The following is a 23,260-nucleotide window of genomic DNA, read 5'->3' on the forward strand; positions in this document are numbered from 1 at the left end:
TCATAGAACTCTTCTTCCAAAGAAACACCTACGACATTCCTTCTCCACCTCATGTATACATGTTGGTTATGCTATACTCTATCTTATCCCTCCCTTTTCAAGGGCACCAAAATGTGTTATTATGTATTGACTGTTTTTCAGCAGAGAAAGAGATAAAGGCAATCTTTTCTCATTTTACGTTTAAAATTAAAATACTCCAATAAAAGCAGAAGCTGACCCACATCCCTCCTTGTGGAATTAATTGTAAAATATGTTACTATAAAGCTGTGTTAAAGATCTCGGTAGCAATCAGACATTAAAGTTTAGAAGACTGTAATATCTAATAGGCTTATTTTTCCATTAAAAAAGGGAATACCTTATTTTGTAGGTGGAGATAGAGGTCAATTTGATTTATTTCAGCTTGTCAAATTTTATGAATAAATCTATTATCTCTGGTAATATTCCTTAACAAGGTATTTCTTGGTTTCCACCAATTTTAAATTACTGGAAACCATCCAAGGAATAATCAAGGCCTACCTTTACCGTCACGGTAAGTGCTTTTCTTTTACATTGTATGCTGTGCAGTTCTTTATGCTATGCAAAAGTAGGTTAAAATACTGCCAAATCAGAAACTTTTCTAGCTGGCCTGAAGGGTAGTCACTTATCCCTACCTCTCCATAGATGTAAAAGCACTTTCCTATAAAAACAGGCCACTTCCTCCAAAGAGAATCATCTGCAAGATCAGGATGTAAATAACTTACAAAGATAAAAGCAGGGAAACATTAATCTCAGATGTAAGCAAATGAGAATTTTGCTACTTTTAGTAGGACCATAACAGGCCTCTTAACACTTTAATGACATGAAACCTTGTCTACTGTGGATTTTTTTTTTCTCCATTAAATTAGTTCTCTTTTATACATCATAATTATTTGTGATTTAAAATATAAAGTGCAATGATTTCAAAGGAAAAAAGAAATGTGATTGCCAGAATATTCTTAGAAATTCATCCCTTTTCAGCAGCCACACCAAGAAATTTGAAAGTCCTTTAGAAAAAAAAAAAAAAAGGCAAGTTTAATGTAAAAAATGACACCTTTTCTCTCTTAGGGGAGACCAACTGGTCAAAGATTTTGATGACTGTGGTACAAAGTAGAGAAACGCTTAGAACGGTAGACTTCATCAGCACAAGAGCTTTAGTTGGCAGTTAAACATATGCTTTTATCAGAAAGATTTATTTTATTTTTTATCTAACAAAGAGTTACAGATGAAGACATTTCTAGTATGCTTTGCTCTTAAGCCAGTATATCTGATCCTTCTGTGTGCTATTGCTATTTTACACTGAGCTGGCGTACATCCAACACGAGCAGAAGTAACCACCTACACTGCCACAACTACCTATAGCTGTGGCTAACGCAGTAAGTGAAAATTGTTCCATGGGAAGGAATATAATGAAGGTGGGACAGCAAGAACATCAGAGACAAAATACTCTTCCACTCCTCCTCTAGAACCTGTATGCTCTGCAAGCAGTAACGCAGGAAAACGTCTTCTTAGATGCTAGTAATTAGTTGTGACTTTGAAAGACTTTATTGCTCAAATCATGCTTAGATATTGAAATGAAGAATAACTTAGCACAGCCCTGTGCCGTGGGAAACATTCCTTGTAGCTAACCTAGGTGACATTACGTTCATTCAGAACCGAGCACTGCTGCTCTCTCTGTGTCAGGCACCTAACAAGACGATTTCACCCACTCTGTCACTCTCAGCTCCTCCCGGACTGTTCCTCTCCTGGTTCGTAGGGACAAGCAAAAGGCAGTAAGAGTGCGGTGAAACCACACAACCACTCCTGGGCCCTTGGGCCGCTCGCTCTTGTTTATGCGACACCAGCAAGAAACCCCGCTTACAGCACGGCCCTCCCCTCTCACTTCGCCCCTATCAGTGTCTGCAGAGCTCCTAGGCGGCGGCGGCCTGCAGCCTGCGGTATTTGCTGCGTCACTCCACGAGGAAGGCGCGGTGAGGCAACTCTCTGAGGCTCGCACAGCAGCAGGGTCCGCTCCGCACCACACCGAACCCAGCTCCCCTCCACCCAACAGCCCCACCGCGCCGCAACCCCGCAGCGGGGCGGGCAGAGCCCCGCGCGCGCTGCCCGCCGCCGGTCACGTGGCCAGGGCCACCGCCCCGAGGCCCGTTGCCAGGCGACGGGAGGGCGCGCGGCGGCCGCGGTAGCGGCCGGCGGAGGGTGAGGAGGCAACGCAAGGGCAAGGCGAGCGGAGCGGCCCCGGCACGCAACCCCGTGCCGCCCCGGGGAATTCCCGCAGGGAACGGCGGCCCGAGCAGCGCGGTGCCACCGGCTGCCCCTCCCCGCGGAGCTGCGCAGGGGCGAGGCTGGGCAGCGTACCCCCGGCAGGGGCGCAGGTGCGCTGTGAGGCGCTGCCGAGCAGTTTCCCAGGCCGCTAGGGGGCGGGCCTAGAGTGACAGCACTCGCACCCAATGGGCGCACGCGCCTCCGGCGAAGGGGCGGGCGCCCAGGCCGGCAGGGCGCTGCCGCCCGCCCGTTGGGGCACGGAGGCTTTCCCGGAGGGGGCCGTGTAACGCGGCGACTCCGCCCCCGAGGGAGGGAGTGGGCAGCACGGAGGGAGGAACGGGGTGGTGCGGGCAGGCTGTGGGCGGAGAGCAGTGCGCCCCGGCCGCTGCGAGGGCCGCGGCCCCTTTCCCGGCCGCAGCGTTCGGCTGAGAACGGTAAAACCCGGGTTCCGCGGTGAGTGGCCTGTGCCGCCGGCCAATAGGCGAAGGGCAGCGCGCCCTCCTCCCCGCCCCCGCCGCGCGGCGGAGCCAATGGGGGGCCGCGGGGCGGGGCGCACGGGGCTAGGCGCGGGCTGGGAGGTGCCTTGCCGCCAGATGCGGGGGTGCCGCCGTGGTGCTGGGAGCGGGAGTAGAAGCAGCAGCGGGAGCAGCAGTTGTGGCGCATGCGGCGGACGCGGCGCGCGGGCATGGGGTCGCGAGCTGCCCTCGTCTTCCCGCGCTGAGGGGCGCGCCCGCCGGCAGGGACAGCGGTAGGCGAGGCGCGGCGGTGAGGGACTGCAGGTGCCAGGCGAGCTGCAGTGTCGGCAGTGGCCGCCGCCGCGCCGCTGGGCAGCAGAGCCCGCTGGGCCGGGAGGGGGACGTGTGGCGAACCGCGTCGTGCTGCTTGCGGCCGCCTTGGCAGTTGGGGCGGCGGCGCTGGCCGGCGCGTTGCAGCCGCGAAAGCCCAGCTGAGGCGGAGAGGGACCGGCTGAAAGCTAACGTTGGTTGTGTCGTTGGCAGGATCCGAGCCTAGCGCGGCGGCCAGCGTAGCCGTGGGAGCCGGCCTCTGCTTGTGGCAGCCTGCTGTCACCTTCCCGTCTGGCAATGGGGAATGGACTCTCGGACCAGACGCCGATCCTCTCCAGCCTGCCTTCGTTCCAGAGTTTCCATATCGTCATCTTGGGACTTGACTCCGCTGGGAAGACGACAGTGCTCTACAGACTGCAGTTCAATGAGTTCGTCAACACTGTCCCCACGAAAGGATTTAACACGGAGAAAATCAAAGTGACGCTGGGCAACTCGAAAACGGTCACTTTCCACTTCTGGGATGTAGGCGGGCAGGAGAAGCTGAGGCCGCTGTGGAAATCATACACGAGGTGCACCGATGGCATTGTGTTTGTGGTGGACTCCGTCGATGTTGAGAGAATGGAGGAAGCTAAAACAGAACTTCATAAGATCACTAGGATATCCGAAAATCAAGGAGTGCCTGTCCTTATCATTGCTAACAAGCAGGACTTGAGGAACTCTCTCTCCCTTTCTGAAATCGAGAAGATGTTAGCGATGAGCGAGCTGAGTTCTTCAACACCCTGGCATTTGCAGCCTACCTGTGCAATCATTGGAGATGGACTCAAAGAGGGACTGGAGAAGCTACATGACATGATAATTAAGCGAAGGAAAATGCTGAGGCAACAGAAAAAGAAGAGATGAGTTCTATTTTGACCTTTCTATTTTAGAGTAGTAACCTGGTCAAAATTTGACATGAGACAGCTTCCAAACCCAGGCCTGCTTGTTTGGATGCCGTTAAGCTTAGTTACATTAAACAATCAGTTGCACAGCCTCGCCGTGTGGAAGGCTGTGCAGTCATGGAACTTTTGTTGGTTTGGGTTTTCTTTCGTTTTGTGTTTTTTACACTAGTCTCTTCTGAGTTTTATGGCTCTGCATTATTTCAGAAGCCCTAATAGATGATGTAATACTATCAGGAAATGGATGGGTGGGTATATGTGACATGGATGTCTAAATAGCCAAATAAAATGAGGGTTTTCTGCTTAGTGTTGTATTCATGTTTGAGGGTGCCCTCTGCAAGCAATTTGCATTGAAGGTGTTCTGTGTTTTTAAACTTCTAATGCTCGTAAGTGGAGTGTTTAGGTGAACATTATACAGCTTTAAAAACATGTATGAAGCTAGTAAGCCATTCTTTCGAGAGGCTGTTTTTTACCTTGTTTGGGGATTTCTATGACAGCTTGGCTACATGTGTAGGGTTGTGTTTTGATTTTTTTTTTTTAATTTTTTTTTTTTTAATTTGGCACTTCTTGAGATTGAATCATGTTCAGTTCAAATACTTGAAATTTAAGTGCTGTGGATTCTTCAACTGACAAAAGAAAGACTTTCTGACAAGTAAAAAATGTAAACAACATGCAAGAGCATGACAAAGTGGTTCCCCAACATATAGCATGTTTTTGGTATGTAAGGTCTCTATTTTTTAGAAGTAGCCATTCTTCATTATACAGTGCTAATCAGGTTTAAACTGTTACTCAAAATTAGTAATATATTTCTGAATGATGAGTATTATGTCCTCCTATCAAGTTAAAAGTAAATTAATTGCAGTAAAGGAGTTATAAAGAACAACTCTGGCTGTTGTGGTTCTAACCAGCACAGCATTCTTTGCTCTACTAGTGACTTTTCTGGCAATGGAATAAAATTATAATGAAGTAAAGATGAAGTTAAAATTAGCAGAGCACATCTTGTATTTCCCTGAAATACCCCATTTGATTAAAGTGGTAATTGCTATGTCACTTTCAACGTATGCTTTTTTTATCGTGACTCTTAAAGTATTTTGTGGTTAGGAATGTAATAATGCTTTATACACTCAAACATTTGACACTACCGGGGGTGGGGGGAGGGAGGGAATGGGGGAAGAAGATTTTCAAGATAGGCCTGTGTTCTGCTTTAATTATGCTTTAAGCTGTTCTTGTTTACAGAGTGTGCAAACAGTGTTAACTGGGCAGGATAGTGCTTGATGGAAAAGGGAGGGTAGTTTTTCTTACTGGTACAGAGCTCTTTAGATACTTGGCTAGCAATTAAAAGGGCTAAAACAGAGCCTGGATTTTTAAGACTAACTTTAGTGGTGCTGTAAAAATTCATCAGAATGTTAGATTCTCTTTAAACTTTTGTTGAAAATACCAGATGGAGAAAAAAAAAAATAATAGTAAAAACAAAAAAGCAAAATCTACTTCCTCCTCTTACTCAACCAGCAAAGTAATATGTTTTTCTTACCTGCTGCCGTGTATCAGGAGGATGACAGCTACAACCCTGAATGTCAATCAGTGTAACTTAGATACGTTTTAAAATAAAAATCAAACTTTTTAACCAGCAGCTGTTGGTCCAGGAGGTAACCAAAAATGCACTTTAGTGTCTTCAATAACTGAAAGTGACAGCTGTTTTTGTTTTGGGGTTTTGGGTTGGGTTTTTTTTGTTTTGGTTGGTTTGTTTTTTTTTTTTAATTTTATGACATCTTGGTCCTTTTTGAATAAACTGAAGTAGCTTCCAGTGGAGCTTTTGTATGTTGGTTATATATGTACCTGCACTGGTGACATTGTAAGTCACTTACTCAAGTAATGTCTATATTTATAGAAATGTGGATGACTTCTTAAACCTCAATAAACAATTCAAAACAAGCCTGCACAGAGAAGGTGTCTGACTTCCTGTACTGCAGCAGTACATTCTAACCTACCCCTATGCACGGACTGATTCCAGTAACAGCAGAACTATTTCTGTTGAAAACCAGTCTTGTAAGCGTGGTGAGGCTCGTAAGCATTAGGGTATGATAAATTGCAGGTATCTCATTATAAACTTTAAATCAGTGGCATATCTATGTATTCACAGAAGAAATTAACCACAGTGACTCCTTTCTCAAGTGATGGATCTTGCTTAATTTGAAAAATCTTTCATACAGCTGAACATACTTTGTTACGTGCAATGTTGGGCATTTACCACATGTACTCACAGGTGGTACTTAATTTAATGTCTTCAGGCTCCTGTATCTGAAGCCATCTGAGGGATTCACATGTACTTAAGCCTTGGATAAATTTCCTCCTTGGATTTTATGGCAGTGAGTAGAACGTGACAAGAGACATGGAAGCTTCTAATTAGTTTCAGGACCTGAATGTAGACAAGGCAAGCGTCATTTAGCCTGCAAACCAAAATTGCTGAGTTTGAACATGAATATCCAAACCTATCTCTGAAAACCCAGATGTTTTCTATTTGTGTAACTTATGGCACATCAAAATGCAGGTTACTAACAGTCAGCCTTGAGAAAAAGCTGCATTAGTGATGCTGAGCCCTATGAATTTGGCATATAATTGGTATAATCTGGCTAACATTTTCCTTCTTATTGGGTACACAGGAGTACTAGCCTGAGGAAGGTGAGATGGCAGGCTGGCTCTTTGTACCCAGTAAACAAACTGTATAATACCAAATAATAACTTCATTATGAGTATTCATCAGACTTCTGCTGGGAGTAGTTGAAAAGGCATCCTGCTTGAAAAAGTCAGCTGTGTTTTGTTGTGCATATTACCCATGCCAATGTATATCTGGTGACAGGCTCCCCAAACTCTTCTATGTACAAAAACTTCAGTTGAATGATTTTTAAATACAAAGTCTTGACTGGTCTGTACTCTATCACTCTGGAGGAAGAAGTGAGATAAGGTGGAGAGCAGTGTTTCTAAAATGTCATGGTTGTTATCATGTTTAATACTGACTTGGAAATAGAAAACTTGAGTGGAGGATGAGTTTTATGTTCAAGCTATACCTTTATCTGAGAACTGTTTAGCTGGAATATTACAGTAACTGTTCTGAGTAAAATATACAAATGTAGCAGTACCTCCAAAACCATGTTCTGTATTACTATGATGAAGTCTTCAACTATTAACAAAATGGTGACTGCAGTAGAGCATTTGGTATCTTGGCTGATCGAGTTTCTGCTGGCGTAGTTCTGTCAGCCTGGGATCACTTTCTTCCATACGACGAATTGACAGATTCTGGCCTAAATACTGGTATGTGTAAAAAAAACCTTCAGAGGAGCTGAATAAGCAGGTGTAATTTTGTTACAATGCTGGAGTTACACTACCTAAATTTTAAAACATGTTTTGCTAGAATGGGCTACAAATGATGCTCTATTTCAGGACACTCGGTAAGTTAAGTATCTTAAACTGCTTCTGCTTGAAGGAGGTACAGAATTGCATTTAAATTGGTGCAGCACTGTTGAACAAACCACAAGGTCTTGTAACCTTATCACTGTTGTCTTAGCTTACAAAAGTCGGTATGGCATTGCCTCAGCTGTTCATGCACACGCAGTCATTTAAGGTTAGCCAACCTTCAGAATCTGGTCTCTGTTTTCTAGCTGCGTAGCTGTGTGCTAGCTTATGACCATTTCAGCTAGAAAAAGTACTGTAGGATGGTGAGACTCCTTCAGGTTCTCAGCATCAGTTTCAAGTTGTGTTGCACTGAACGTGCATTTATATTTGAAAAAAAAACCAACCCAATCCTGGTTTTCAGCCAGGTGATAGGAGAAACCTTTCTCTCTTCAAATTTTCATGTTTTGTTGAGACACGATTGATCCTTTCTGTGGAAAGCAGTACCCACAGCCAGTCCACGGTTCCTAGCCTGACTTAGGTGCTTCTGTACCCACCTTGCACAGCACTTTGGTCCTGCAGGAGTTTATTACCTGGGACCCAGTGGTCAGCAAGGAGCTGAAAGCCGGCTGGTGTGGTGGCTAGCCAAAGCAGGCCCTGGACCCCAACGGGTCTGCCTTCTGGGGGGGTTTGTCTGCATCTTGGATCATTTGTTTACAAACAGCAGGGTGCTAATTGGTGCCTGGGTGAAACTTTTTGTTGAGAGCCGAGTGTCATTCTTGGCATCTGAGGAGGATTTAGATACTGGATTGAGGATAAGAGAGAAGGACTTGGTAAGGCAGAGTGTGGCAAGCGTAGGCAATCTGCATATGCTATGCAGGCACTGACCCTAGTATGCAGTACTGATTCAGCTGTGCAGGTTGCAGTGCATGAAGGCTAGCAAGCACGTGCTTATAATGCTGCCTTCACCTCTTCTGAGAGAGAAAACTAGGCATGAATCAGTCTTTTTGGATCAATGTTTGTAATTTACTGGGGGGCAATTAATCGTTTGAGAGGGTCACAGCTTACAGCCCCACTGACAGCCCTACAGCTTTGGGGCCAGAACAACCCTTGTTGCTGCTGGAAGAGATGTGTAGGGAGCTGTGAATGCGCATCATCTCCTGTTTATTTAGTCTGAGGGATGACAAAAGCATTTTATTATTTTTTTAATCCTGACTGACACAGGTATGTGAAGGCCTCCCCCCCAGCTCATGCTGCTCTGCAGGCTGTCATTATTTTTAGGAGCAGGATAAGACTGCAGAGCTTTGTGGATAAACTCTTGCGTGTGTTTTTAAACCGAAGGGAAATACACAGCCTGACTTGGCAGCAGGCTGATGCCTGGGGTTGTCCTATGGACTCCCAAAGACATCCTAACTATACAAGAACAAAATAAAGGGCTGACACATAGCTGGTACCTTGCCGTTCTGTAAAGCATTAGTCAGTCATCTTAAACCAGCTGTAAAGCAGCAAAATTGCAGTTTCAAAGACCTAGCTGAAAAAAATCCCGAAGCAGCAAATTAAGGACTTGTGTTTCCTCCTTGGCAGTGTCCTGTTTTATTGGGGCTGGCTGTGAGTGATCTGAGGCACATGAGTGGTGAGGCACCTGGGCAATGCTGCTGGCTTGCCGTGGGGCCTGGCGAAGGGCACAGTCACGAAGTACTCACATACTGATTTTATTCAAAGGCAAACCCAAAATCTAAGGATAAAAAATAAGCAGGGAGGCCAGACAGTGCTTGCAGACTGAATACCTGTTTGCAAACAGCTCAGGAAAATAAGAGATGATAATCCCTGAGCTGTGAAGATTATGGCTTCTTAGTTCTAGCTATATTTACACAGCTGCTCCACCAGAATTAAGAGCTAAAGATGACAGAATAGTTAGAAAGGAGACGGTTGAGTATGGTTGTTGGCTGTGGGGTCTGTGGAGGGAGAGAGGATTTGAAACTTGGTTTTTCCTGGCTTTTCAAGACACATTGAGCCCTAAGGGAAATAGATGTGCTTCTAGGCTGCTTAATTGGTTTAAAATATTTATTGTTTTATGCACTGTAGTTTTCCTATTGCTGAAATGAAACAATACCTCACTTAAGAAAGTCACCTAATCACTGCATTAATCTCAGAGTCCACTGACAAAGGAGAAGGTTAGCAGGGGTGTTGAGCCTTGTTAAATGTGCTGAGGGCTCCTGGCTGGTTCACAAGCTGCTGTATTTCAAGGTCTTTTCTAAAAATAGCAGAATGGTGGAATTTAGGTCAGGCGAGGTAAAGGTGTGAAGCCTGATATCTCAGCCGTACACACAGTCCAGAGGTACCCCCAGCCCTATAACTGCTTATCTTCTGTTACCTCTTTATGAATGATACGTATAATAATTTCCTTTGGAGCATAACATTTGCATCCCTTTCCCATTTCAATGTCCTTTGTTCTGAGAGTTCTAACAGGTTTTGATAATGGAACATCACTGAGTTGGGTGTCATGAGTTTGTGAGTGAAGAGGGTCAGGAAGAGTGTTCACCTTTGCCGCAGTGATTTGGTTAGCCAAGACTGGTTTTTCTGTCAAGCTAGTTTAACACAGACAAAGAGGACCTAAAAGTGGGAAATTTTCTAAAAATATCTAATTGTTTCTAACATTAGCTGAACTCCATTGGCCTTGTAATTATTGGATGCTGTTGTAGGCATGGGCTGATGCAGGGGGTTTTTCGACACCAGTTGCATCATGATTGTTAAGAAGCCTTCAGCTGTTTGCAGACCATGAGTGTAAGGTCTCTGCAGTAATGCTCACTGAATTTATATATCCATGATGTATTTTTTCAGCTGTCTTTTTGAGAAGTTCTTGTGGGTCACACTAGTTTCTCAAAGAAACTTGATTCTTTGTGAAACATAGATTAATGTGTCAGTGTCTCTGCAAACACAGTTTATTCCTATTTGGTTTCTAAGTGATACAGTAAAAAGGCAATCTACAGATTATTAGTAGCATTCTTTCCCTTTAACTCCAGCTATTGAGTTTCTATTTGAATCGGAGATAATATATTCCATTTTTCTTGATTATACTGTATTTCATATAGGAGCTGAATTGTGCTAACCTTAGAAATACTAGCCTCCTCCATTTTAATTAGCTTAGAAAATTGACTTACATGTTTAAAGTCACTGTAATTCAGCTGTAATCAGTCATGTTACACTGGAGACAAATGGGATTCATGAACTGAGTCGACACTTGATGCTTTTTGACAGATCTCCTATTGCCACATCAATGCACATCCCTCGCTGTGTGCACTGGTACCAGCAAACTATATTTCTATGTGGTTCAGCAACTGTATTTCTGCTACTCTGTCATATAACTTGCTTATACACAGTGTTTGCTTATGTCCTACTATTGCTGTAATCATGATAGGGGACTGTTAGAAAATATTCTGTACAAAGACTCAGCTTTACACTGCAACTTGAAAACAAATACATCCAACCACATAATTTAGTTTTAAAGTACTGGAGTTAATGCTGAAAGCTGGAAGTTTAAGACTGCAGATTGGTATATCCAGCCCAGCTACTGAGGGCTGGTAATTTTATCCCTGAAGTCCTTTCATCTGTGTGTAAAGCAAGAATCTCACAGTTGCTCTTACACTGAAAGTCATGCTTAGAAGTGCTGTGAGATATTAAGATAGTCCAGAAATATAATATCCAGTATAACGGAAAATAATACAAAGACTAACAGTAATCTGAATTTTTTTATTTACTTGTAACACATTTGTGTTCAATAGTTAGGCATCAGGAAATCGTACCATTTCAAAAGTAACGCATTTGAGAGTTTGAAAATACAAGTTCAATCTACTGCATTACTTCTGTCTGCATGAGCTTCAGCTTCACAGAAAACAAAAATATTACCATAGTTGAAAATAATTATTTCATATTCATCAGTGAATAAATATTCATAACCTGGATCATTTTATGACTATCTGACATCTTATTTTTCTTCTTATTATTTTTTTGCATTTGACCATATCTACTAAACAAAAGCAGTCAAAATTATTTGGGATTATGTTTGATTTAAATTGGGATAAATGGTATTGCAAAGCAGACATAGGAAAGTTTGTAAGTAAAGATGATTTGCAAAGATCTTGAGGTAAAACTACACATTATCTTAAAATAAGCTTTTATCTGGAATAGTAACAAAAATGGCTGGAAATTCCTTTGAAAAGATAGCTTTATTTTATATAGTACAGTGAGAGGAGTATGTTAGACTGATTACAGACCTCAGGATTCAGAGGGTCTCCTGATCTCACTGCCTTTCTTGGCTGTAATGAATCAGTCTGCACAGGATGTGGCTGCTAACAGATAATAATGCAAAGTGAAGGGCTGGGCCATGAAAAGCCCCAGGGTGGCTCAGCGTGGTGCTGAGTTCTCACGAAGAGCTGATTGCTTTCCAAAAATAAGAACAGGAACTAGGGCAGATAATCCATGTAAAATGCACTTTCCACCCTTACACGTTCACAACAATTTATTATTTTCAGCGTTATGGAGCTTTACATGTTGATTACATATATAATCCACCTAGGCATACACACCTACCTACACACACTTCTGTTGTATTCTTGCAAACTCTGTTTGCAAGAATTTCTCTGGGATCCTGTTTAGTGGGTGTAACTTCAGAATATATAAATAGATTCAAGTTTTCCCATCATTTAAACCCAAATGTGATTGCAAACATGACAGCACAAGAAATACAGTCTTTGAAATAATTTCCTCTGGTTTAAATCTTTAGTTTTATTAGGATAAAGTAATCTGGGCTGTTCACACTGCATGTGAACCATGCTGTTGTGGTGGCATTACGACTGCTCAGAGTTCAGGTGGTGTCAGCACTTCCTTTTATAAATATAAATCCTTCTTTCAGAAGCTTAATAACGTAATAAGCCTTGAAATTTCACACTTGTCTAAAACTTGGCACAGACTATTAATTTAGCTTTTCACCACATTAAATAAAAATACATATTAGAGAGGACTGTAAATAAACAAAAATTAAGGTTATTGTGTTTTTCTGCCTTTTCCATCTCCACGTTAATTTTGTTTATTGAAATGAAATGGCAAGAACTCACAGTTCCAAATGGAAACTTTTGAAATTTTTTTCTTAAGTTGCAACCATTAACATTTGCAAATCAGACCTGTACACATCACACAAGCTTGCAAAGCTCACTCACAGTTAGTGAAATTCTCTCATCAGTGTCAGTAGAGCTATTTCTATGCAGTAACAGTTGTAGAGCTGGACATGTACCAAGAACAGAAATATGGACATCTTTCCTTAGTTTCTTTAATATATAATTTAAAGACCTCTCATTCACTAAGTCCATTGTCTCAGCAGTGGTGATGTGTAAAACATCAAATGCTGGGTTTTCTCTGTCTTGTGGAAAATCCCATGCTTGTTAAATTTCCAGGCTGTTTTCTAACCCATTGAAAAAGTAAAAATGGGAGAAGGCTCTAATCTCTTCTACCGAATCTTTTGATGTTTGCTCACCCCATTTAGGCAACCCTGAGATTATCCTGAGGGTTATTAAGGGCGTAGCTTGCCTGAGCATAGTATCTTCTTGCATAGAAGAGCATTTTTCTTGAAGGTAGAACTAATTCAGGGATCCTGTATTAACAATGGCTTTAGTCTGACCTAAATCACTTCTGGCTTTTTCCTTATGGATTCATTTAAGCCTCTGCACAGGGGATGTAGAATCTGGCTGTTTGGATCTGCAATATTTTATCCTCCCTAAATGCATTCATTTTTAGCTGCATGAACATGCCTGCACAAAGCAGCTCTTGAACTTCCTTACCAGAGAGTGTTGATCTGCTCAGAAGACTAGACATGCTCTTTACTGTTACTTCACCCAGCCAGTTTTATAGAAAGCACAAACCCTATGTAGTCAAAAAAAACCCCAAAATCAACACTCTTTTTTTTCCCCCCACCTCCTCTCTTCCTTTCAAATAGCAACTCCCACTTTCAGTGGGATGGCTTCAATTATCTATTATGTATTAGAAAATCCTTACTCACTTCAAGCACTTTAGGTCACATTTAGAGTACCCTTCCCCCCAACTTGATTTCCTTTTCTTATTTATCTCTCTAATGAAAGCTTACCTCACCTATAATGCCCTCCCAGGAGCAGTGTGGTGGCTTTTCAGTACAATACAGGTGCAACAGGATTCATTTTACGTAATATTAGACATCTAAACATTAGGCATTCTTGTCCAATTTAAGCATCTCTAGATCTTTTCACAGTTCATGGAAAGAAATATATTTGACTAGGGTATGATTCATCTTAGCTCAGGAGTGGTATCTAAGGCAGGTCAGATAAATTGCCCTATAATGTGGCTTATTTTTCTCTCTGCTCTACAGAAAGCATAAGCTGATTAACTCAAACATAGACACCTGCCTTTTACACCAACTGTCTATATTTATATTCTAAGTGATAGCCCCAGATTTGTGCCAGCTACTCTGCTGGAAAATGCAGGTGTCTGCCATTTGAAATCTGTGTCAATCTACAGCAGCTGAGAGCCTCTTGCAGTGCTTTTCCTTAGGAAAGCCCCCCCAGGGCTTTAGGGTGTTGATCAATGACCATATTGTTTGTAGAAGAAAAATATAAAGGCCTGTATATTAAATAATATGTATTAAAAAAATGTGAAATGAAAGCTTTTATTATACAATCAACTCCACATTTCACAGTCAGAATATTCTAGCTAGAGAAATCAGTAAATCAAATTACTTCCTCTTACAGTGCTTTATGGCTCAGTCAAACCACTTGTGTATGCAAAGGTAGCATTTTCATTGAATTCAGTGGGAGTTAGATAAGGCTGTAGAATTGTGCAACAAAACTGCCATCTATAAAAGCTTTTACATATCAAACTTAACTTTTTTTAAATGTTTCTTTTTTTTTTTTTTTTTAAGTGTAAGTAAATCCTCACCTACTCATTGATACTGTAATTGAGTCTAGAAACACCTGTGCTGACTTCTGCATGTGTTGGGAGTTCCAATCACTGTGGTGTGACTACAGAAAAGGTTACTGGCAAACAGGCTGAAATTGTTACAGGGTGAGAGGGGTTGAGTTAAAGAGAGTTTTTTGGCTGGTGTTTAGGAGTGATCTGAGCAGAGAAACAAGATGTGAGTAAGCAGCTCTGTGAACAGAAGAAATTATGAACTGCTTTGATGTCTCCAGGTTTCCTTCTGCCTAACAAGGTATGAGTAACTGATAGTCTTCCTCATGAGAAAGCCCCTAACTTAGGAGAGGGTATGAAAAGGGGTCTTCCCTTGTCCTTGTGTTGTCAAAATTTTAATAATTTAATACTTAAGTATCTGTTATGGTCAAACCTTTTGTTGGTTAAAGAGTTCAAAAGCCACTACAGCCAATGCTCTAAAGTTACATATAATTTATTTCTCTGGGAAGCCAAACTGAAATGTAGTAGTAAAGGAAGGAAGAGATCTAGAATGCAGAGATGTTGAGGTATGGTGCTATGAGCCTTGGTGTTTAGTAAGTGACTAAACTGAGCATATTGTGCACTTCTGTAGTCTTGGGGAAAAGTGTGAGACTGATTTGTTGAGATACTGTTTGATCTTAAAGAAAGCTAGTGTACAGACCTAGTGAGAGATATGCATCCTCTGTATAACCATATCATCATATGAAAGTACAGTAAGGGTGTATCTCCTGAAGGCTTGTTATCTCTGATGCGAGACCAGGTGCTGTGACGTCCTCTCAGTTATCTCTAGTGAGAAAGTAACTGTGCGTAGACTCCAAAGCAGATATTATCTGTTTCTGCAAACATCCTGTTCACTCTGTGGATTGTGTGGATTAAACCAGGGTTGTGAAGACATCCAAGCTGGAACTGAGACTGCTGCTTAAAAGCTGCACTGTTCCTGTTAGTTTGCTTGCTTTCTTTAGATGGAAAGCATCTATCTACTGCTTCTCAGGCCTCTGGCAGTGAATTAATAACGCATAACAGTGCAAACACCTATTAGTGCTGATTTTGCTGGGATTCAGAGTTTTCAATCCTGAAGAAGATGAGAGTGGTGCAAGGGTATGATCCTGCAGAGGACTAGAGGACCAACAGGGCTACATCTGGATGTTTGAGGCGGAGTGGTTTAGGAGTTTCCATGTTCCTGGGTTGGGAACCTGGCAAGCGTTCATCTTTTTAGTATGTGTAGTAATGCTGACTGGGTTATTGATTTTTTTTTTTTTTTTTTTTAATTTTTTTTAATTATTTTTTTTTTGCTAAGCCTGCTGTGATTATTATTACATAATGAAATGTAGAGATGTATGAACAGAGACTTGAACAAAAAAAAAACCAAAATGCAGTCTGCAAGAAAATACAGTAATACTTGGAAACTATTATTAAAAAGCTATTGAACATGGCTGTAAATACTAGTTGGCAAGTGACTAGTTAAACTTAATTATAGAAACTTTTCTCATATCTGTTTGGTCATAATAAATGCCTTCTCATAAACAAACTTCAGTAAAAAAGTGACTCCAGGTTTTGTTTAGTAATAGTAATACTTCATAGGGTGGTGTGTATGTGTGGTTTTATGTGTTTGGATTTTGGGGTTGGTTTTTTTTTTTGGTGCAAAGTGAACTACACCAGTAGTCCCCTCAAGCTGTTCAGTTCAGTAAAGGGCCTTCAGCAGTAACGCCCTTAGGATCCCCTCTGGCACAGCGCTGGTGAACAAGGCCATAAATGTGGGAGAGCTCCTTTTATTCAGCATGCTAAATTGATGTAAGTACTAGGTTACTTTTGTCACAAAGCCAGGGTTTCTGTGCTAGCAGCTGAGAACCTTCTTTCAAGAAGCTGTAGCAGCTCTGGGCTCACTTGGACTCTGGTCATCTGTATTAGCCAACTCAGTGGTGGGAATCCCCAGAACAGTGTGTTTTCTATGCACTAAAAAGCTCTTATAGTGCCAATAGCAGTTCAATGTGAATAGGCATCCAACCTAGGTATTTCTGCCTCCTATACCCCAGACTCCTGTCCCTGCAGCACTGGTATTGGACTTCATGTTTCCATCTGTGTCCCGTACTGTGATCCTGAAAAGCTCACTTAAATCCTGATGTGCATCAAATAATCCTGTATCCAAGCATACTGCTGAATTTTCTCCCTCTTTCCTGCATTTGAAAGAGTTCAGAGAATACTGAGGGTATTGTAGTAACCTTGCCACTCTTCCATAAGGAATGGAAAAATGGGATAGGATCTCTTGAGAAATATTTTGATAGAGAGGCTAATGATTCATTTGTTGTTACTGTGTTTGAAGAGTCCTTTGCTGCATTTCTTTGGTCAGCTGTCAGTGGCATGTAGAGCTGGAAGCTGTCAGTGTTGGTGTCTCTGAGCTTGCAGAGCAATGCCATCCACGTCTCCCTCAGCTGCCTGACCAGCCGGAGGCTTTGTCTGACCTCTGTGCTCTCTGAAATGTGCTGTACTGCTCATAAAATCTCTCCTGGCGAAAGCAATTGAAGTCATTCTGACATAGGATATTGCATAATGAAAAGAGTTGAACAGGGTAATATTTCAGTCTCTCTGAAGGACTGCTGGTTATCGTGGCCAGTGGTAGGTGCAGATGTCTTTTGCTGAAGCTGGCATGGAAAAACGCAGTGAATGTCTCAAGTTTTCTATTTGGATACTTCCACTGGCAACTCTCGGGCTGCTAGGTGTTTGGAGAGGCTCTTGGGTACAGACAGGTGTATGCTGTCCTGCGGGGAAAAGGAGCACAAAGCAGGGGGAGCAGAGACTCTCAGAAAGCTCCTGCCTCTGAGTGACTGGACTGGAGGTGCTGCCCTGTCCCAGGGTATATCCCAGTAACACCAGTGTCACCAGGCTCTCCTGCCTTTTCTCCTTTCAGTAAGGCCTCAGGTCTCCTGGCAGTCCTGTGCCAACGTATCCAGTGTGCAGCCTTGGTATGCAGGCACATGCAGTGGCCCTGAAGTTCAAAGTTCCTTGCTCCTGTAGAGCAATTGTGTCTTGGGAGGGGTGGGAGAACCCAGCCTACATACTTGGTCCTCAGCAGTTTTATCTCGACAGCCTGATGAGTGTGAGTGACTATGACAAGCTAGGGATGAGGTGGCTGTCTTGTGTAATGCTTCTGCCCAGCCTTGGTAGGCAGGGCTGGAGACCAGATCCATGCAGATTTTACTCTGGGGATGTTTGCAAACCAAACCAGAATCGGTTTTGCTTGTTGCTTGCTGCCTGCCCAAGGCATGGGGGGAGAGGGGGGTGTGTCTTTTCCAGGCAGTATGTATGTGACACTTTCTCCTAGTGCTCTGACAGAACACAGCTCTATTTCTCTGTTTGTAGTGTGTACCTGGTCTTGTTACCGCAAAGTCCTTCAGTGTCTTCTCTTATAAACTTTTGTGGCTTCCAAGTACTAACTTCTAAATTTCTTCGCTGTGATAAAGCAAAAGGGATATAATCCAATTGAGTGCTGCTTTTCCCAGGGGAATGTTGTCTGGATAATGGCTTTCGTGTAGCTAAAGTTTGCATTCTTTTGAGAATGTTATTTCCAGTATTAATGTTTTCTTATCAATTTTTTAACGATTTTTAAAAGTAACTTGGGGTGTTTGTTCAACCTTTGGATTATGGTCTATCTATTATAAAGCTTTTTTCCAATATTAAGGCTAGATTTATTTAAGTGGTGTCTCTGAATCCTATATATTGATAAGACAGAGGAGTTTTAAAACTTTCTTAAAAAATAGGTTCCCTGGCTGTATCTTTATGGTATGAAGTATTCAGCAAAAATGTTGCCTTGCACCCTGTGGTTGTGCTGGCATAGTTGCCTGTGCAGCTCTATTATGGCTCTTAGAGTGAGCTGATCTGGCTTCAGTAAAATCTCTGGGTTATCTTCCAGCTTATCAGTTCAGCCTGCAGCTGGCTAGATTTGTATGCTAGCACAACTGGAGGGGGCTGTGCAGAGGTTCAAAAGATGGGTCTGAACAGTGGCAATACCTTTAACTAATGCTATTGCTGCTGAAGAATTCTGGATCATGGATTAGAGCCTTGATGTTTGGTAAGTAGTAACAACATGCACAAAATGTAATTCAATAAAATGTACCTTGTTTTGAAAAGCTGCAAAAAATATTACAGACGTGAAAGGATTCCTAGATAGCTGTCACTGGTCTCACTGTCTGCTGTCACCAAAATACAGACCTGAAATTGCTTTAGGCGGAAGAAAGAGGTGAACCTCAGGTCTTAAGTGTCTGACTGAATCTACAAAGGTTTCTTACGATTGCTGTTTTGATACACACATTCATTTCTGCTATATCACTATACTGATGTATAATATAAATGTACTGATGGCATTTTTTTCAGTCTCAAAGCAAAGATTCTAAGTTTCTAAAAAATTTTGTAAGTATGCAATTTCTATACTTCTTTATGGTGACTGAATCTCTGATTCATTGATGAAAATACAAGCTTCTTTTCTGCAGAACAAGGAAATTTTGTAGGTTATAATATTACAAGCCTGCTTTAAGCTTTGAAACAACTACCTGGAAAGGAAAAAGTGAAATTGGAGAGTGAAAACTCTTACCATGTGTGATAATTTCTGGTGTATTGGGAGGTATGTGAGGTCAATTGGAAAATGTGATGACTGTCAAAGAGTTGGAAAATGTTCAGGTTTCTTTTTGTGGTGTGTTTGGTTTATGTGGGGTTTTTGCGTAATGGTTTTTTTTGGTGGTGGCTCAGGACAAGGAATTATCTGTTCTGAGAGCACTACTACGGTACTTCAGCCTGCTTGACCATTTCTTGATATGGTGTGTAAGAAAGGCAGGCCTTGAAGAAGCATAGGTACTATTCAGATCCTTGACCTTTTCTTGTTCCTCCCACCGATGATGTGTGTGTGGGGGGGAAATGATACCTTAGAAATGTCATCCTTACTTACGTAATTCCTAGGTACCTTATCTTTAACCTTTGTTTCTTCAATTGGTGTAGCATTGTTCAACATACAAAAATACCTGACTTGTAATATTACTACAACAATATTAATATATTTATATCAAGCAATATTGCTTCTCAAAATTTGATGTGAAATTCTTTGTCTTCGAATTTCATTTTCAAATTCTGAAGTGATATTGTTCACTGACAGCTTCTCAAATCATCTTGGTCAACTCAGTTCTTGGCTAGAGAATTGTAGGCATGTATGAAAGCTTGTGATAACAAAGTAAATGTCACTTACTTCCAGTTTCATTATGGTTTTGAATTGAATATTTGAAGTGAGGCATTATTTGGTTGGCTCAAATGGTGTTTATTTTCATTTCAGAAGGAGGTGAGCTGTAACTTCTTTTGAGATAGATATAAATAACTCTTTAGAAGACACAATAACAGCAGAGTTAGCTTACCGTCAGTCTGTCAAATTCTTATATTAGTGATTAGATTACCTAATAACACTGGGCAGGAGGATGCAGTCGATCTCCCCTGGTACAACAGCCTTGTCATTCCCTCCCTTCCTCTGCCAGCCAGGCAGCCTATGAGGCAAGGGGCAGCAGTGACTGCTCTTGTGGCTGGGAAATACCTGTGTACTGGAAGGCTGCTGCAATTGGGCTACCAGGCAGGCCAAAGAGCTGCCTGCAAGGTGCCATTTCCTGTAAGGTCCCTTGAAGGGTTTGGGTGCCCTCCCTACAGCATGAGGAGGTGCTCTGGCAGAGAGCATCTGTCCATCTTGCTGGTCACCTCTGACTGATGGGAACTGATGACTCACTGCTGAGGCTTCTCCAACTCTGGTGACTATGTAAACTGGAATTTACACAGATGAGCTCCCTCTTTCATGGTAAACAATCTCTCACTTCCTGCATGTGGCTTTACTAGGGTTTTGAGGTGGGGGTGTGTGTGTGTACTTAAGGAAGTTCCAGCCTCTTCTTCACTGCTTTCTAAATTAACACCTTGTTGTGTGTCCTGGGTTCAGCTGTAGCAGTCATTTTTCTGCTTCTTAGTAGCTGGTGCAGTGCTGTGTTTTTTGACTTTCAGCCTGGGAACAACGCTGATAACACCGATGTTTTTAGTTGTTGCTAAGTAATGTTTACTCCGACCAAGGACTTTCTCAGTCTCATGCTCTGCCAGGGAGGAGGGGAAGCTGGGAGGAAGCAGAGACCTGACCCAAACTAGCCAAAGGGGTATTCCACACCACAGCATGTCATGCCCAGCATATAAACTGGGAGGAGTTACCCAGAAGGCCCAGACCACTGCTCAGGTCGGGCTGGGTATCGGTCAGCAGGTGGTGAGCAATTGTATCCTCTCCACAACCAGCAAACTGTGGACCTGCATTCCAGCTTTGGTACATGGGGCAGTCTGCCATTCTTCCTTGTTATTTCCCTTACCATTATTAGTATTGGTGGTAGCAGTAGTGGTTTTGTATTATACCTTAGTTACGGGACTGCTCTTATCTCCAAAAGAGTTACATTCTTTTGATTCTCCTCCCCATCCCTCTAGGAGCAGGGGGAGGAAGAAGAGGGGGAGTGAGCAAGCGGCTGCATGGTTCCGAGTTACTGGCTGTGTTTAAACCATGACATTGTGACAGCACTAGGAGCTTGGGCTGTCCCTGTTGGATGCTGCACGTTCCCCAGCTTCCCTGGCAGTGCTGCCAGCCAGGACCACAGCATCCCCCTTCCCCTGCTTAGCCAGGCCTCAGCTTGAGGCTCACACCCTTGCCTCCTGTGGTGCTGCTTGCACCTGGTCTTATATGTAGAAACCTGGTCTTATATGTAGAAAATAGTAATAATATATTCACTGTTTAATGAATATGAATAATCACAACTCATATTTGGTCCCTCATAGCCTTTTGTCCAGTCTTGTTTTTCATATATTTACTTAGACAAAAATACAGATTATGACATTCTGCTGCATTTTCTAAAGTGAAAACAGTCTCAGCTGAGGGATATGACTTGCTCTTAAATCTGTCCAACTTCATTGTGATTTCTGTGTCTCTTTGGGTAGTGAAATGACAGAAAATCTTGAAATGACTGAAAACAAGCCTGCTGAGACTTCAAATATAATAATAAAAACTGGTGTGATTCTCTTTATCCAAATTGTCAGGTACAGGCAAATATCTTACAGTTCAGCCGAGCTACATACCACTTAGTCTGCTATTGTATTAGTAAATGTTTTCTCTGTCACACTTCATAAATTGGGTATTTATCCTCAATAGAATTGATTAATAGATGCCATAATCTTGTTATACATGTGAGCAGCATGTCTTAAGCACATCAATAAATATGGTGAAGCCTTCTATGTAGATCACTATAAAGCATTGAACTTAAGATAGTATAACACCATCTGTTAATTGCTTGGTAACTCCTTAGTATAAAGAAACATTCATATATACTTTGTGAGGCATCATAATTTCTTCAAAGCACTCAACTTCCTGAAGGAGAATTTAATAATGGTAAAACACATGTACAGAATTTCTAGGAACATTCCAGTTGCCAACAACTGTATTCAGGCTTATCATAAGCAAGCACTTGGTGCCCACTCAGACCACACTTGCACATTAAAAAGATGTAGTACCCACTTCAGGGTTTACAGATGACTTTGCTAGACTTGAAATTAGTGGGAGGGCATTGAGGAAAGCCAGAGATAGCTGGAGGAAAGAACAAAGGCTGTGCATGTGTGGTTGTGGGGCTTATGTCACCTTGAGTAAACAGGGCGGTTCTGCTAAGCCTTCTGACTTTGTAGTTGTAAGGATACGTGCCTCTTGTACTATGCCAAATCATCCCACTGACTTGCTCTCCATCTACCTGTCATCTTGCCAGAAAACAATGTGTAGATTGTGAAGTGGGGATAAGATCAAATGTAGGGGATCAGTACTGCCTTTGGGAATACTTCCCTCACTGCTTCTCGTGGGAGACTTGTCTGCTTGCTGTCCTCAGCTGCTAGTCTTAACATTGCACTGCTAGTATTTCATACACCTGTATTTTTTTTGTAACCTTTTCTGCAGCAATCATTCTTTGGTAGGGGGTAGCAGGTATTAAAAAGACAGATCCAACAAGGATGTAGTTGTATCTATTGTTTCTCCTCTTACGTGCTGGGTTTTGTGCTTCCACCTTTGACACTACCTGGCAAAGTACTGATGCAGGATGACACCTTGGCAATGCTGTTACTTGTACTGGTGCTGTAGGCTTGATCACAACAGAATAAATGCTTGTGCTGGTAAAGTTATGCTGGTGAGACAAGTGAAGTTAAAGCATTATACCACAACAAATGTTTTTGCTTATAATATGAAGGTGCAGATAAGGAAGGACCTTCCAGTTTTACTAGTCTATCTTGGGTATGTCTGTGATCTTAGTGGGTCTTTCTCATCCCACCTAATATGAATCTGATCATATAAACTAATGGTGATAAACAGTTAAAAAAGATTAATTTCAAATGAAAGATTGTCACTTCTGCTTCAAACAAAAATGCTTATCTGGAAGTCTCTTCCAGTTTGTGAAGGTGTATGGGAACAATGCTGGTGCATCTGCTAGCACAACTACAGCCACTTGCATGTAGGGAAAAGTCTTTGTCACTGCTGAAGAAGTTAGCTTTTTCCTTTCCAGCATCCTTAACCTGTCATTTGCCATGGTGACTACAAAGATTTGCTCCCTTGAGCTGTTACTGTCTTGATATTACTGCTTCATTGAGACCACTCGCCTCCCTGGACTTGGGGCTTGTCTCAAAGCCTCATTTGTTGACCAAGTCTATTATCACCCTCTGGAATGCTCTTGGGGTGGCTCTGGCACACCTGGAAGGTAAGAGTGGCCGCTTCCCCCCATACCATATATTTTATGGCACATGCCAAGGCACGCAGAGGCAAAGTCCCTTTAGCAGTATCGTAGGGCTGGATCAGGCAGCTGTAATAGCCCAGGTCTTCTCTACAAAGGC

General features: G+C 42.3%; 1 protein-coding gene across 2 annotated transcripts; it reads left to right on the top strand.

Annotated features, from left to right (window-relative positions):
- Positions 1 to 2,629: 2,629 nt before the first annotated feature.
- On the top strand, positions 2,630 to 5,929 carry ARL4A (ADP ribosylation factor like GTPase 4A). 2 transcript variants are annotated; one of them, XM_030483528.1, is made up of 2 exons: positions 2,630 to 2,730; positions 3,276 to 5,929. In XM_030483528.1, exon 2 carries the CDS (start codon positions 3,360 to 3,362, stop codon positions 3,960 to 3,962), a length of 603 nt encoding a protein of 200 aa, XP_030339388.1. In that variant the 5' UTR covers positions 2,630 to 2,730; positions 3,276 to 3,359; the 3' UTR covers positions 3,963 to 5,929. The 2 variants fall into 2 exon arrangements, with proteins under 2 accessions (XP_030339388.1, XP_030339379.1); XM_030483519.1 differs by lacking the exon at positions 2,630 to 2,730 and adding an exon at positions 2,871 to 3,025.
- The last annotated feature ends 17,331 nt before the right edge of the window (positions 5,930 to 23,260 follow it).

This window comes from Strigops habroptila, chromosome 1, assembly GCF_004027225.2.
Source record: "Strigops habroptila isolate Jane chromosome 1, bStrHab1.2.pri, whole genome shotgun sequence".
Lineage (NCBI taxonomy): Eukaryota > Metazoa > Chordata > Aves > Psittaciformes > Psittacidae > Strigops > Strigops habroptila.